Raw genomic sequence first — 16,121 nt, 5'->3', positions numbered from 1 at the left:
GGGTCCTTTCCAACCTAGTCTGTGACTAGACCTCCTGCCCGTCCAGAATTCAATTTCAGCAGCAGAGAAGCACTTGTTATAACTCTCCTTCTCTCCCACTTCCTTCACCCAAACTCCTGATAAGTCAGTCTCAGGGTCACCTCATTGTGCCCTTGCCTTTCTGCCCAGCCATGGATATGTCCGCCCCAGAGTCTCACTGCATGTTGACAGTCTTACCTTGAGGCTGTGAAAGTCGCTCGCTCTCATTATCTGTCTGTGTTGCCTCTGCCTTCTCGCTGAGAATGGGACTCAGGACTTTCAGTCTGTTATTTATGGCCACGAATAAGGAGTCTGGCACAAGGAAATATTCCATAAATATTTTTTAATGAAAGCTTGCTGGTGCTAGTAATAATAACATGTCCATCTGTTTCATAGTGGTTTACAGATTGCAGCATGCTTTTCACTTATATCATCTCATTTAATTCTCAGCACAGCCTTGTGAGGTGGGAAGTAGTATTTTATAAAATGAAACTCTGAGAGGTTGAGCGACTTGCCCCATGTCACATGACTTGTATTAGGTGACACTGTAACTCCAATCTGGGTCCATCCTAACCTAGTCTGGATCCTTTCTGACCTAGTCTGTGATCAGATCTCCTACCCATCCAGAATTCAATTTGGTAAATTGAATTAAGTAGTGTACATCCTGATGCTTGCTAATTTATGTGCAGAGTATAAGAGAAGCATAAATCTTGGGTTCAGATTTCTAGTGAAGTGGAGAAATGGCCTTTATTTATTCAGTTCATTCACTTTAAAAAAAAAAAAAAAAGCTCAGTTTTATGGAATTTTTGCCTGCTCCAAATTTTTAGCCTAAAAAAGCATATTATGCAAAATTTGCACCTGGTGTTTAGTTAATCAACAGTCACCAGGTTGTATAAATATTCACATGAGCAATGAGCATGGAAATAATCAGTAGAGCCAGTTAGCATCTCACTGGGTTGCTCTTAAAGACATTTCAATGCCTCTCCCCTGTCATTTAGGAAAATCCCTTCTGTCCTTTGGATAGAGGTAATAATACATCTTAAGAGAATGTAGACCCTTTTGGTATCATAAGAAAATTCTGGGCCGGGCGCGGTGGCTCAAGCCTGTAATCCCAGCACTTTGGGAGGCTGAGACGGGCGGATCACGAGGTCAGGAGATCAAGACCATCCTGGCTAACACAGTGAAACCCCGTCTCTACTAAAAATACAAAAAAATTAGCCAGGCATGGTGGTGGGCGCCTGTAGTCCCAGCTACTCGGGAGGCTGAGGCAGGAGAATGGCGTAAACCCGGGAGGCGGAGCTTGCAGTGAGCCAAGATTGCGGCCTGGGCGACAGAGCGAGACTCCGTCTCAAAAAAAAAAAAAAGAAAATTCTGACCAAATAAGAATGTGAAGTAACAGAGATGATTTGTGATACTTTAGAAATGTTATTATATTATTTGCTAGATGATCATGAGTATAACACCAGTGTATCAATTTTATGTCCTAGTCGTAGTCATTTAGTAACGTATTAGAGAAACAGCCCAGTGTGGATCAATCTTTCCGTGAAATATGTATCAGTCTGTGGCTTCACACAAATTTATTTTAAGAGTTAGGGCTTCCCTTTATGAGAGCAATAACAAGACATTCCTTCATTTCCTCTGTTTCTAGGCAATTCCATTTTATTTGGCAAGTATTAGTCAGCAGATTTTTATAGCTTAGAGGAACCATTTTTTCTTTTTTTTTTTTAACAAATTAATTGCAGCAGTTTGAAAAGCACACTCATTTTGTGCATTGTTCTTGTTAGATTATTGGTATTGATTCATTCCATAGTGATGCTCTGGTAGAACAGAAATGAAATAATAGTCATTTTAAAAAAAAAAGTAAATTTTAGCCTCCATTAAAACAGCCATTATGATTATTTAGTAGCTCCTGACCTAGATTTAAGTAATGACTGCTTACAGCCTCCTCAGAGATCACGTTTTCTGCCTAAAAGAGGTTGTGCTGTTTTATGCAGTTATGGGGGATTCATGGTAAAAAGCCTTTCCTAATATTCTATTAGGTAAATCTTTTCTATGCCATTAAGTGCCTTTGGGCTCATGAAATCTTTTTAAAGTGCTTGTCCCCATGTTGGACATTTGACAAAAAGTACCAAAAAGTACTGGGTGTGGAAATAGGAGTTTGTTGTTATTACTATTATCATCATTATCAGAAATGTATCAATAACCAAAATTTCATGGAATTGTGATATAGCTATCTTTTTATGTATATAATTAAAATTATATACATAAAATTATGTATATAATTATGTATATAATTAAAATATAATTGAGATATATTTCACCTATCACACGATTTATCATTTCGAGATTACAATTCAGTGGCTTTTGGCATATTCAGAGGTTTTGCAACCAGAGCCACAATCAATTTTAGATCATTTTTATTACCCTATAAAGAAACTTTGCACCCCTTAGCAGCCATTTTTCCCCAACCCTCCCAACTCTAGGCAACCCCTAATCTACTTTCTGTCTCTATATATTATTCTGGACCTTTTGTAGGAATGAAATTATAGACTGTGTTTTTTTTGTGTGAGTGGTTTCACTCACTAAAGTTAGGTTTTCAAGGTTCATCCATGTTGTAAATAAGTACTTCATTCCTTTTTATGGCTAAACAGTATTCTGTTGTGTGGCTATATCACATTTTGTTTATCTCTTTATTAGCTGATACACATTTGAGCTGTTTTCACCTTTCAGCTGTTATGAGCAATGCTACTATTGCACACATTCACATGGAAGTTTTTGTGTGGAAATAGATTTTCATGTCTCTGGAATGTATACCTAGGAGTAGAATGGCTGAGTCATATGGTAACTCTAAGTGTAATATTTTGAAGAACTTCCTGACTGTTTTCCAAAGGGACTGCATCATTTTACATTTCCACCAGCAATGTATGAGTTCCAGTTTCTCCACATTGACTTCCAACACTTTTTTAAATCTTTTTTATTATAGCCATCCTAGTGAGTATGAAGTGGCACCCCATTGTGCTTTTGATTTGCGCCTCCCTGAAAGCTAATGATATTGAGCAACTTTTCATATGCTACTGGCCGTTTGTATATCATCTTGGGAGAAATGTCTATTGAGACCCTTTGACCATTTTTAAATTTTTATTATTATTATTTGTTTTGAGATGGAGTCTCTCTCTGTCACCAGACTGGAGTGCAGTGGCACGATCTTGGCTCACTGCAACCTCCACCTGCCAAGTTCAAGCAATTCTCCTGCCTCAGCCTCCTGAGTAGCTGGGACTACAGGTGAACACCACCGCACCCAGCTAATTTTTGATTTTTAGTAGAAATGGGGTTTCACCATGTTGGCCAGGATGGTCTCGATCTCTTGACCTCATAATCCACCCGCCTTGGCCTCCCAAAGTGCTGGTATTACAGGCATGAGCCACCGCGTCCAGTCTGTACATTTTAAAAATTGAGATTTTGTTTTTATTGTTGAGTTGTAAGAGTTCTTTGTATATTCTTTATACAAGTTCCTTATCAGATATGTGATTTGTGAATATTTTCTCCCATCCTGTGGGTTATCTTTTCACTTTCTTGGTGGTTACTGCCGTGTATCTTGTAACCTACTTATCCTTCAAGGCATTATGTTTTCCATACTCTTCCAGTCTGAGTCAGTTTCTGCTCCTCTTTCCATAGCTTCCTATTGCACTTCTTTGTTATGGCAGTGAACAGAGTGTAAATGATGGGTTTGGGATTTGTCTTCCTAACCAGAAGGACCTGTGTCTTACGAACCTTTGTATCTCCAGTGCCTAGGACGCTGCGTAACACAAAATGGAAACTCAATAATTGCTTGTTCACCTAAACTAAAATGAACTTTGAGTCTAAAAAAAATGTTTCAGGTTAATACTAACCCCAAAAAAGCCTCTAAAAAGGGGTGGGAGCCTTAATAGACTGTCAAATAATCTGGGGGTAGGAAGGAAGCTGTAGTGTCTTATGCAGAAATAAGGCTCACAGTTGTTCTCAGAATTACTCCTTGCACTTACACGTTCACCAGTTCCAGCTTTAGTTCTGTAGTTCCCATGACGACAGTGGTGCCTCTAGCTGCAGCCGCCTATGGCCCCATGGCAGAATTCATGCAGTGTGGGGCCCAGTGCACCATGGGCTTCCTTGATTTGTTCTTTTTTGTTTGAGACAGGGTGTCACTCTGTTGTCCGGCTGGAGTGCCAGTGGTGTGATCACAGCTCCACTACAGCCTCAAGCTCTAGGGCTCAAGGGATCCTTGCACCTCAGCCTCCTGGGTAGCTGGGATTGCAGGCGTGCACCACCACAACCAGCTAATTTCTCATTTTTTGTGTGGACATGGGGTCTCCCTATCTTGCCCAGGCTGATTTCAAATGTTTGAGCTCAAGCGATCCACCTGCCTTGGCCTCCCAAAGTGTTGGGACTACAGCCATGAACCAGTGTGCATGGCCCTTTGATCTGTTCTGAGCAGCAGATACGAATTTATGCGACCAATCATTTATTTTATTCATTTATTCATTTTGAAATATTTCTTTAAATTATTTGGTGCTGTTTAAGGTGAGCACAAATCTAGTGAAGTCATATTAGGATAGCCATGCCATTTGTTCATGGAGGTGACCTCTGTACTCTGCAGCCTTGTGACGCTGGTGCGGTATAAGGAATCCAAAGATTTTCTCTTCCTAACAAGATGTGGGTTTTTTTTGGTTTTGTTTGTTTGTTTGTTTGTTTGTTTTGAGATAGAGTCTCACTCTTTTCCCAGTCTAGAGTGCAGTGGTGCAATCTCTGCTCACTGCAACCTGCATCTCCTGGGTTCAAGCAAGTCTCATGACTCAGCCTCCCAGGTAGCTGAGATTACAGGTGCATGCCACCATGCCCGGCTAATTTTTGTATTTTTAGTAGAGACAGGGTTTCACCATGTCGGCCTGGCTGGTCTCGAACTCCTGATCTCAAGAGATCCACCCACCTAAGCCTTCCAAAATGCTGGGATTACAGGCGTGAGCCACTGCACCTGGCCCCTAATGAGATGTTTCTTATGGTGGTAGTTTTCTGTTGAGTTTTTAAAAATGATCTTCCTTATGATCCTTTCCTTATTTGTCCTAAACTGCTCTAAATTGAAGAGGTAGTTGAATGGATTATCCTCCATTTTTTGGAGTTGATTTTCTCGCAGTGATGCTCTAGATTCTGTCTCTTACATGTTTCCTGTTGTGGAGAATGCTGAGTGTCTTGTTTTGATTGGAAAATTACAGATGACACAAAGTAACAATTAATTTTTGTAAAACGAGGATGAGGATTTAATTGTTAAATCCGTCATTCTCATGATTCCCTAGTTCTTGATCTTAAATCCTGATGGAAGTAAGCAAGAGAATATTTAAAAATGAGACCCAAGAAAAAAGCCTGTATAATTTTTGTGTATTTCTGATGAGATCTGCGATTTGTACTTTTATTTCTTACTTGGCACTAAGGCAGCTAAAAAACAAAACAAAACAAAAAAACAGAAAACTAATTGACAGCCTAAGATGTTTGATTTACTTTCTCTTAGTGGAGCAAGATGTCCTAAAATTACTTCATCTTAAAAGACTTACTGGGATCCCTGAATGGTGGGAAACACCCCCACCCTTGAAATATTCTTTTTTTCATGAAACAAAAAGAACTCTGTAGTTTTGAAAGACAAAGTTTGGCAAATATGCTGATTATAATACTGTATTGGAAAACACTTACTTTGATTGACTAAAAACCAGATGCTGTTCGTAGGAGTTATAAGCCTGTAATAATGTGTTCAACTCTGGTGTTCAGCACATGTCTGTGAAGTTATAATAAAATCCTGCAATCTAGAGGTGGAGAGACCACGCAAGGACACTTGAGAAATTCTTCCCTGTCTTCCCCCAGGACTCCCCAGAGACAGCACTGCCTGGAGCCTGACCTTATTGAGGGCAGAGATCTTGTTTCATTAGTTATTGTTTCTTCTTTGCCAGGATACAAGCCTGGCACAGTATAGGTGCCCAAAAAAAGGTTTGATGTATAGAAGGATGGGAAGTGTTTGATTAGTCAGACTGACAGGTTAGGGTCAAAAGTCTCCAGGGGTACCAGTTACTGGCTGAAATGCTTAGATAAAGTATTTATACTCCTTAAACTTCAGTTATTCTTTGTAAAATGGAAAATAATACTAAAACCTACTTCATTAGGGCATAGAATAGTAAACATTGAGTTATTACTTTTAAATTAAGCACATTTCCTAACTCCCCATTCAGAACTTGACCACCTTATTCATGAACTTGCTATTAACTTGCTGTTAATGAACTCAATTAAACATGGTCAAGGTTATGTGTATATGTATTATACACACACACATATATATACATATATATATTTATAATCAGTACTGGCCTTCTGTATCTAAGAGGAATAGCAAGAAATTTAAAGAGACATTATTTGGACATTGATTTCTACTAACGCCACTGAATTAGATTCAGCCTTCACTTTTCGGGAAATGTACTGACACTGGCAAAGATGAAATGAAGAAGTTTTCCAGCGTGATGTTCTTGTCTTTGGAGCTTAGCCTTAGGTCTTAGAACAAAAACAAGTCTGTAGTTATTAGTTACTGTATCTCATTTTCCAAAACACACATGTTTCTTTGTTACAGTCGTTTACAGATATTTTTGCATGCCACATTTTTGCTTTTGAGATTTCCCCGAATCACTAAATGACCACCCTTCATGTTCCTAATGTATTAAAATTATCAGAAGATTCTTTGAGGACTAAATATGTTGATAAGGGTATTATTTTGAACAACGTGTAAAAGGTGAAGGCCAGCTGAAGAGGCCTTTTTGTTGTGAACAGAATAATAAACTGGAATCTGAGGACTGCATTGTTATGAATGGATTATTTGGCTATGGAAAGAAGTTATTTTTAGGCACAGCATCCCTATAAGCCCTGAAGCTATGTGTTTTACAAACTAGAAATTATGCACTAAATAAAAATTACCAGATGTCAGTCTCTGTATGTGCCAAATGGCAAACATGTAGTGGTTCAGAGCCTGGAAGAAATGATGCTTATTTCTTTGCCATTCAGACTCAAAAGGGATAGCTGAGATAGAGTGCTGTTGAAAAAATTACAGTGTTTTCAGCTACCCAAAGATGTTATGAATTATCTGAAAGGCTTTTATTCTTTCCCCTCATGGCTCTTTGTGTGTTTGTGGCATTACAAATGTAACCCATATATTTATTCTAATTTATTACATTCTTTCCTGAGGCTCCTCTTGTTCTTTTAAAGGGTCAGCAGATAACTTATTTAAAGAATCAACCTGGACACAGTATTCTAACAAAGGTCCAATACAGAGCTAAATAAATAATAGGAGTCATGGTCAGACACAGTGACTCACGCTTGTAATCCTAGTACTTTGGGAGGCCAGGGCGGGTGGATTACCTGGTGATGCATGCCTGTAGTCTCAGCTACTCGGGAGGCTGAGGCAGGAGAATCGCTTGAACCCGGGACGCAGAGGTTACAGTGAACTGAGATTGCACCACTGCATTCCAGCCTGGGCGACAGAGTGAGACCCCTATCTCAAAAATAAATAAATAAATACATTTAATATATATATAATATATATATTTTGTGACTTATATCTTGCACATACCAGCACACCTCATTAATTTTCATGTAACCATCCAGTGACTTCTCTTTTCTCCTTAGAAATTCGAGCTCAACTGGTAGAACAACAAAAATGCCTGGAGCAGCAAACAGAGATGCGAGTTCAGCTTCTCCAGGACCTGCAAGATTTCTTCCGAAAAAAAGCTGAAATTGAGACGGAATATTCCCGGAATCTAGAGAAATTAGCAGAAAGGTTCATGGCAAAAACGAGAAGCACTAAGGATCATCAACAATACAAGTAAGAGACTTGAATCTAATTCACCTTTCCAAGGGTGATATCCATCCTGCCTTTGCCACCTTTGTGGATTTTCGATTTTTCTGTTTTTGCCTGAGTAGTGGTTGTAGAGCATATTCTCATAAATAAAAGCAGCCCTCTACATTTGTAATTTATGAGCATCAGTTTATCATTTCAAACTAGTGTAATCTGTTGACAGTTTTGTCTTTCCAATACATATATATTTATGGATAACTTTATAAGCCAGAAGAGAAGGTATCTGTTTGTAAAATTCTTGATTATAGAAACCTGGGAGTTGATATCTGCTATAGGTAGGACAGATTTAAAATAGCTTTTTGTTCAAGCAGAGACCTCAGATTTTCTATAGTGAATTTATATGAAAATAAGCAGTAAGAATTGCTTGAGTTTAGTGCCCCCCTTCCTGCCCATCACGTTTATGGTCATTGTAATTGACGCTGATTTAAAACAAAAGTTTTAAGGAAAATGCTATGAATGAGCATCAAGTAAGTTTAATTATAACTTACTTGCTTTAAAAATTACCCGTAAGATGTTCTGCTAATGAAATTTACCATATGATTTAAATCCTGGGGACAGGGCCGGGCAGGGTGGCTCATACCTGTAATCCCAGCACTTTGGGAGGCCAAGGCAGGTAAATCACCTGAGGTCAGGAGTTCAAGACCAGCCTGACCAATATGGTGAAACCCCATCTGTACTAAAAATACAAAAATTAGCCGGGTGTGGTGGCATGCATCTGTAATGCCAGCCACTCGGGAGGCTGAGGCAGGAAAATATCTTAAACCCGGGTAGCAGAGGTTGCAGTGAGCCGAGATTGCAGCACTGCACTCCAGGCTGGGCAACAGAGTAAGACTCCATGTCAAAGAAAAAAAAAATCCCAGGACAAAGAAAGACAAGTAAGCAGACAACTCCAGTGAAATATTCAAGTGCTCCAATAGGGGAAGGCCAGGGAGACCCTGGACAGACCCAACTGATACCTGTTCTGCACTGGAGGTGGGAAAGGGAAGGTCCTGAAAGAAGTGGCATCTAAGCAAAGACCTGAAGGACTAGTTGGTCAATAAAGGAGAGAAGAGGAGGATATTCCAGGCAAGGGAACCATCATGGGCAAGGGGCCGGCAGGGAATGTACCACGCCCGGCTAAGGGATGTACAGCAGGTTGCAGAATAGAAGCAGTCCAGTGGGAGTGAGTAGGGAGGCGATGAGCTACATGGCTGCAGGTGTGAATCAGAGCAGGTCCTGGGGGCCTGGGGATCTTCCTGGCCAGGTCTTCCTTCCAGACCTTTTAGGGCACTAGAAGGAACACTGCAGGTAGAAAGAAGTTGACCTGTTTAGGAGATAGTAAAAAGACAGTGCAGGCTTTCATTTCTGTAAATACAGCAGGCCAGATAATCTGAAAAACATGTAAATCTGAAAACTCTCAGAAATGCTGGTTAACATATAATGGACATCCTTTTAAATATAAATTTCTAGGGGCCAAAAAAAGAAGAGGGAACTGAAAAACTAAGTGGCAGTTGTATCTACCCTTTAATTTCACAGGGGGAGAGAAGAGGAGGTCTGTGCCAAGTAAAGACTTGGAACTAAGAGCTTCCTCCCCACCAATCCCATTGCATTGCATCCCAGAACCAGAAGAGCTACTATCTCAGTGAAATGGTTAAACAGAAAACCCTCTACCCACCTTCATGGGGCACAACAGGGAGACCTGGCTGCTCAGCCTGGGCTCCCGTTTGGAAGGGGCTGCGGAGAAGCATGCCTTTCTTTCACCATTGGCTTTGCAGTTCCATTCATTTTACACCTCTCCATGACCTTGGAGCCTGCATAAAAAAATGGGATGGGAACTATCCCTGGGATACTTGTGCAGAAGCAAACACAAAACTATTCTGGATAAGAAATACCTTTCTCTTTCTTTCTCTCTCTCTCTCTATTTCTCTCTCTCCTCTCTTTTCTCTCTTCTCTTTTTTCTTTCTCTCCCTTTCTCTCTCCTCTCTCTCTCTGTCTCTCCCCATGCATACAGTCTTTCGACTGTAACCTTTACTGTTGGTCGAGCATAAAAATAAATCTTAATGATGATCCCCAGGGTGAACAAATGTTATATGTACTTAACAGAGAGTGGGCCTGGGAAGCAGAGGCTGGAGCCAGTACTGTATTCACATTTATAGTAACTTAACTGTTTGTTTTTAAAAGCAATTGTAATTAAGAAGACAGGCCATTCATCTATTCAGTAATTTTTTTTTTTTTTTTTTTTTTTTTTTTTTGAGATGGAGTCTTGCTCTGTCACCCATGCTGGAGTGTAGTGGTGCGATCTCGGCCCACTGCAACCTCCTCCTCCCAGGTTCAAGCAATTCTTCTGCCTCATCCTCCCGAGTAGTGGGATTACAATAGGTGCCCACCACCATGCCTGGCTAATTTTTGTATTTTCACTAGAGACAGGGTTTTGCCATGTTGTCTAGGCTGGTCTTGAACTCCTGACCTCAAGAGATCTGCCTGCCTCAGCCTCCCAAAGTCCTGGGATGACAGGTGTGAGCCACCGTGCACAGCCCATTCAGTAAATATTTTTGAGTATCTTCTGTGTTTTGCATTTAGTAATCGGTGGCTGTGAAGGGAAAATATGGATAGGTCCATGGATCTTATCTGGCCCCATGGCAGATGGACGTGTTTTTGTTTTTCCTGGTTTATTTGGTAGTTTTCTTTAAAAGGTAAGCAGTTTGAAATTTTCTTTAACTTGAGTAAGTTTATTATTGAATATGGGACTGAAGATAAGATGAATATGTCTATGAAAAGGATAAAGCAGGATTGGGAAAAAAAGTCAGCCAGGTTTGGGTTTGAATATTGGCTCCACTTTGTGACTCTGGTTAAGTTACTCAACCTCTCTGAGCCCTGGTGTCCTAACTTGTAAAATGAGGTTTTATGACCCTTACGTGAGAAACGTGATAAAGTCTTTTTTTTTTTTTTGAGACGGAGTCTCGCTCTGTCGCCCGGGCTGGAGTGCAGTGGCCAGATCTCAGCTCACTGCAAGCTCCGCCTCCCGGGTTTACGCCATTCTCCTGCCTCAGCCTCCCGAGTAACTACAGGCGCCCGCCACCTCGCCCGGCTAGTTTTTCTGTATTTTTTTTTAGTAGAGACGGGGTTTCACCGTGTTAGCCAGGATGGTCTCGATCTCCTGACCTCGTGATCCGCCCGTCTCGGCCTCCCAAAGTGCTGGGATTACAGGCTTGAGCCACCGCGCCCGGCCGTGATAAAGTCTTTGATACGACTGATAACCAACCCAGCATATGCACTTGATATTTCTTCTCCTTTTAACCAAACAAATGTTACATCTTTAGCATGATATCATTACCAATCATTCAAGCTATATTCTGGAGTCTGGTTCTTACTCAGTTTTGGGACACTTATTGTGTAGAACAATTTTTGGCCTAAAGATGTCACTGCATAGTGGAAAGACCAAGGCTTAGTTCAGCTTCCCTGGACTCAAAAAAGACTCTCTCAGACACTAGCTTTGGTCTTTATCAAATCAGTATGCCTTGCTAAGCTTCCATTCTTTCACTGATAGAAAAGATACAAAGGGCCAGGTGTGGTGGCTCACATTTGTAATCTCAGCACTTTGGGAGGCTGAGGTAGGTGGATAACCTGAGGTCAGGAGTTCAAGACCAGCCTGACCAACATGGTGAAACTGTCTCTACTAAAAATACAAAAATTAGCCAGGCGTGGTGGCAGGGACCTGTAATCCCAGCTACTTGGGAGGCTGAGCCAGGAGAATCGCTTGAACCCAAGAGGAAAAGGTTGCAGTGAGTCGAGATCATGCCATTGCAGTCCAGCCTAGGCAACAAGAGTGAAACTCCATCTAAAAAAATAAAAATAAAAATAAATAAAAAGAAGATACAAAGAATCTCTGCCTCAAATGGTGAGTAATAAGGATTAAGTAAGAGTTGATATCTGTAAAATCTTTATACCAGCCTCTGGATAAAATAGCTGACTTTATATAGCACTTATTATATATACAAGGCATTATTATAAGCATTTTAAAATAATATTAACTCCAGTGATTCTCATGAACAATCTTATAAGCACTGTTATTTTACCAATTCTACAAAGTGACTGAGGCACAGAACAGTTAAGATCATTTGCCCAAGATCTCATAGCTAGTAAGGGGTAGTGCTGCAGGTGAACCTAGACAGTGCAACTCAAGGCCATGATCTTGACATGGATATTACTTTTCACAGTAAGTGCTCAGTAAATGATAGCTGTTATTGTTTTCAATATTACTACTATTGCTATTATTACTAAGGCAATAATAATTGTTTATGCAATGAGTGAAATAAAACTTATTTAATGCTTACTATGGGGCAAGGCCCTGAGGATACGTTGAAGCATGAAATGTTCTGAAAGAATGTGTGGGTTACTTCAGCAAAGAAGATCTACATGAAGGTTAATAGAAATAAGGTAACATTTACCTTATTATATGGGGCTGGGTAGATAGAAACTCTCAATAGAAAAGTTCCAATTACCTGCTATAGAACCACTGCTCTTTGCCTGATGGTGTTAAGAAAAAAGGGAGATGGCAGGGTAGAGGGTATAATTCTTCAGTGTGCCAGTGGGGAGAATGGGAGGCTGCCCTCACAGGTGCCAAGTGCTAGGAACCTAAATCAGGCCTTCTTCCCCTGTGTGCATTCCTGCTTCCATCATCTGCTTTCATTTTCTTCTGGAGAGGGCATTGACTTAATGCAGTATTAAATCCTGAATCTGAGAGACGCAATGGCAGAAAGACCCAACTTCATCATTTCTTTCCTAACTTAATTAACATTCAGAGTCATAAATGATCATAAATAATAGGAGGATAACATATCTGATTAAAGGGTGCTTTTGTTCCTGTGTTAGCATAAGGATTATCTGCCATTTTGCCATTTTACAGTTACTTTTTAAAGAAAAAATAAACAAAAAAATTTCTTTTCTTTTTTTTTTTTTTTGAGACAGACTTTTGCCCTGTCTCTCAGGCTGAAATGCAGTGGCACAATCTTGGCTCACTACAACCTCCACCTCCTAGGTTCAAGCAATTCTTGTGCCTCAGCCTCCCAAGTAGCTGGGATTACATGTGCCCACTACCACGCCCGCCTAATTTTTGTATTTTTAGTAGAGACAGGGTTTCGCCATGTTGCCCAGGCTGGTCTCGAACTCCCAATCTTAGGCAGTCCGCCCACCTCGGCCTCCCAAAGTGTTAGGATTACAGGCATGAGCCACCACGCCCGGCTGCAAAAATTTTTTAAAAAGTACTTTTTCTTAAGCTGTATCATCGCAGTTGCTCACTGTTTTTGTTGAGTTATTCTTTAAGATTTTTAAACAGTTTTCTTTTGCTGTTTATATTAACTTTTAGCTTTATTTTGTAGAATAAAACAAGGAGCAGTTACGAATCTGAAACAGTTTAATGGGTTTCAACAGGACATGTGACAAGTCATAAGCCAGCAAACTTCATGGTTCTCTTCATGAGCCTTGAGACAATGCAATAAAGTTCTGATTCCCAGGAATAGTTTTTGGGAGACTGGAGGTTGTGTATCAGGGGATTAATAAATAACCCTCGAATTTATGTTCCATGCAACGCATAACTAGCCAAATTTCTTTTCCAGCAACAGACTGAACATTCAAAGCAGACTTTGTATGCCGTGGCAAAACCACAGTCTGTCTGAGACAGTAGTTGATAGATTTTTATGTAAACGTAAATCACTTTATTCAATGGAGTGTGTAAAGCTGAGAGCCTGCCTAAGCACTGTGTATGTTAGGGTCCCATGGTCCTTGTCAGGAATATAGGTTTTCACCAGTGTTCTTGGTCCAAGTTTTTCCTTCCAAACCTGGATAATTGCTGGCTCTGTGCCGTCCACAGGCTGGAAGGCTGTTCTGCTGGCTGATAAGTATCCTGGTCTGAGAAATGCTCAGAGCAGGAAGCACAGCGACAGTATCCATCTGTTGTGGCTCCTTAGTTTGCCTTGGTGACTTCACTCATCTGATTGGGACAGCTTTGAAATGGATGGTAATTCTGTGTTTCTTCACTTCTTAGGAAAGACCAGAACCTGTTGTCTCCAGTGAACTGCTGGTATTTGCTCCTGAACCAAGTAAGGAGAGAAAGCAAAGACCATGCAACCTTGAGTGACATCTATCTGAACAATGTGATTATGCGGTTCATGCAGATAAGTGAGGATTCTACCAGGATGTTTAAAAAGGTACACTCCATAAATCCTGCCATAGTGTGCTTTCCGGTAACTGCCTTGCCTATAACCAGGACTGAGAACGGTGTCTGAAAAATTAGGTGAATGAATCCTTTAGAGACACAGAATAAATGGTTAAAAATTAGATGAATGGATGTTTTAAAGACATGGAATAAAGAATTAAAAATCAGGCTGGGCACGGTGGCTCATGCCTGTAGTCACAGCATTTTGGGAGGCCGAGGTGGGTGGATCACGAGGTCAAGAGATTGAGACCCTCCTGGCCAACATAATGAAACCCCGTCTCTACTAAAAACACAAAAATTAGCTGGGCATGGTAGCACATGCCTGTAGTCCCAGCTACTCAGGAGGCTGAGGCAGGAGAATCGCTTGAACCTGGGAGGCGGAGGTTGCAGTGAACTGAGATCGCACCACTGCACTCCAGCCTGGGTGGCAGAGTGAGACTCCAACTCCAAAAAAAAAAAAAAAGAGTTAAATTGGATGAATGAATCTTTTAAAAATACAGAATAAAAAGTTAGGTATAGGGCATACATATGGAGTCGTAAGTCGGTGAATCTACGAGCTAAACAATGTGAGCAAAAATTTTGAAATAAGATGTTCCTGCAAATTGCACCTCTGCCCAGGAATGGACTACCTGTACTCATGAAAAATCAGACCAGAGGGTAAATGCCTTGAATTCTTTGTTTGGGGCTCACACATGGTGATAAACTTATAAAGAACAAGATTATTACATGTGCTCTTGAGAATATGCTAGCACAGTCTTTCTTAGTCTCACCAGACCAGCAGCAGAGGCTGTGAGAGAGCAACATGAAGAAAATTTCACAGGGCACAGAAAATTCCATCCCTTACACACTAGCAAGCTTCCTCCTTCCCAAGTCCATTAAAAAACAAGAACTGGACTTTGAAGTTTTCTTATCATTGTTACTAATCTCAGCCAACTCTCAGCAGTTTTTTTGTTGTGTGGACATTTTTGCTAAGCACAAATAATAAAATGGGACCGTTTCCTGTGTAGAGAGTGCAGCTACTTGTCCAGTACAACTAGCGCTCATTTTTTATGCTTGTAAGATTAGAGTTTTCCCCCACCCCCTCAGCTTTGTATTAGGAATGTTGATGCCTGTACCTATACCTGTACCTCTATTCAGTAAGTAATTATCAGTTTCAGAAAGTAGCGGGGAGAAAACCACCCTGTAGATTAATATTTATGTTTCAAAGAGTCTCCTTAAAACAAAGACATAGTGTTAAGCAGGCCAGCTGGAAAATTTCTTAGTCATGTTTCATGTATCCACATTAGATTTGATTTCTGACCTAGAAAGGGAATTTAGCAAGCTCTAAGTCACCTTATGCTCCATTAAATAGAAAAAAAAAAATTTCCAACAAAGGAGAAACTTTGAAAATTGAAACTAAGGAGCATATAATTTAAGAACAGATAGAGAAATATCCTATGCGTCTTAAATGGTAGAGTTTTAAAAAAATAATTTAGACAGAGCCGTGAAAGTGAAATAATTTTCTTGTACATGAGCTCTTTATGCAGAGACCTCATTTGGTTCAGCAGGTTTTTCTGAGCATCTCTTATGGGCAGGAGACTACGATGACAGGTGTTGAAAAGGCTGCAAAGATGAAGAAAAACTAGTCCTGGTGCTCAAGGAGGTCACAATTTATCCAAATTTGTATGGCACTATATAATGCTTCTTATTGAGACAGGGCCTCTAGGACCAGTACCTCTACTGAGTTCATTTATTTATCCATTCAACAAAGCATCTTTAAAATGCCTGGCTAGGGGAGCAGAGCTAAAAGACATGTCCCTGCCTGCAAGGAGCTCATTACAGTAATTAACAGTTACCACGCTAAACGGAACTGGAAGGCTGGAGATCTTAACTCTACCTAGGGGATGAGGAAATTCTTCACAGCTAGGGGAACACTTGAAGTGAGACTTGTAGGAGAAGGAGGCATTCATCAAACAGAAGGACAATGAGCTATTCCAGGAAAGGAGAACATGA

At 40.4% G+C, this 16,121-nt stretch overlaps 1 protein-coding gene across 1 annotated transcript in view; it reads left to right on the top strand.

Moving 5' to 3' along the window:
• The window catches only part of SRGAP1 (SLIT-ROBO Rho GTPase activating protein 1), a 319,302-nt gene that overhangs the window by 140,253 nt on the left and 162,928 nt on the right, over nucleotides 1-16,121 (top strand). Inside the window, exons 2-3 of the mRNA XM_010386925.2 lie at nucleotides 7,708-7,903; nucleotides 13,959-14,121. Coding sequence (XP_010385227.1) covers nucleotides 7,708-7,903; nucleotides 13,959-14,121 — 359 coding nt within the window. The remainder of the gene's footprint in view (nucleotides 1-7,707; nucleotides 7,904-13,958; nucleotides 14,122-16,121) is intronic.

Source organism: Rhinopithecus roxellana, chromosome 10 (genome assembly GCF_007565055.1).
Source record: "Rhinopithecus roxellana isolate Shanxi Qingling chromosome 10, ASM756505v1, whole genome shotgun sequence".
NCBI classification, from domain to species: domain Eukaryota; kingdom Metazoa; phylum Chordata; class Mammalia; order Primates; family Cercopithecidae; genus Rhinopithecus; species Rhinopithecus roxellana.
This window is presented reverse-complemented; position numbering and strand designations above follow the sequence as displayed.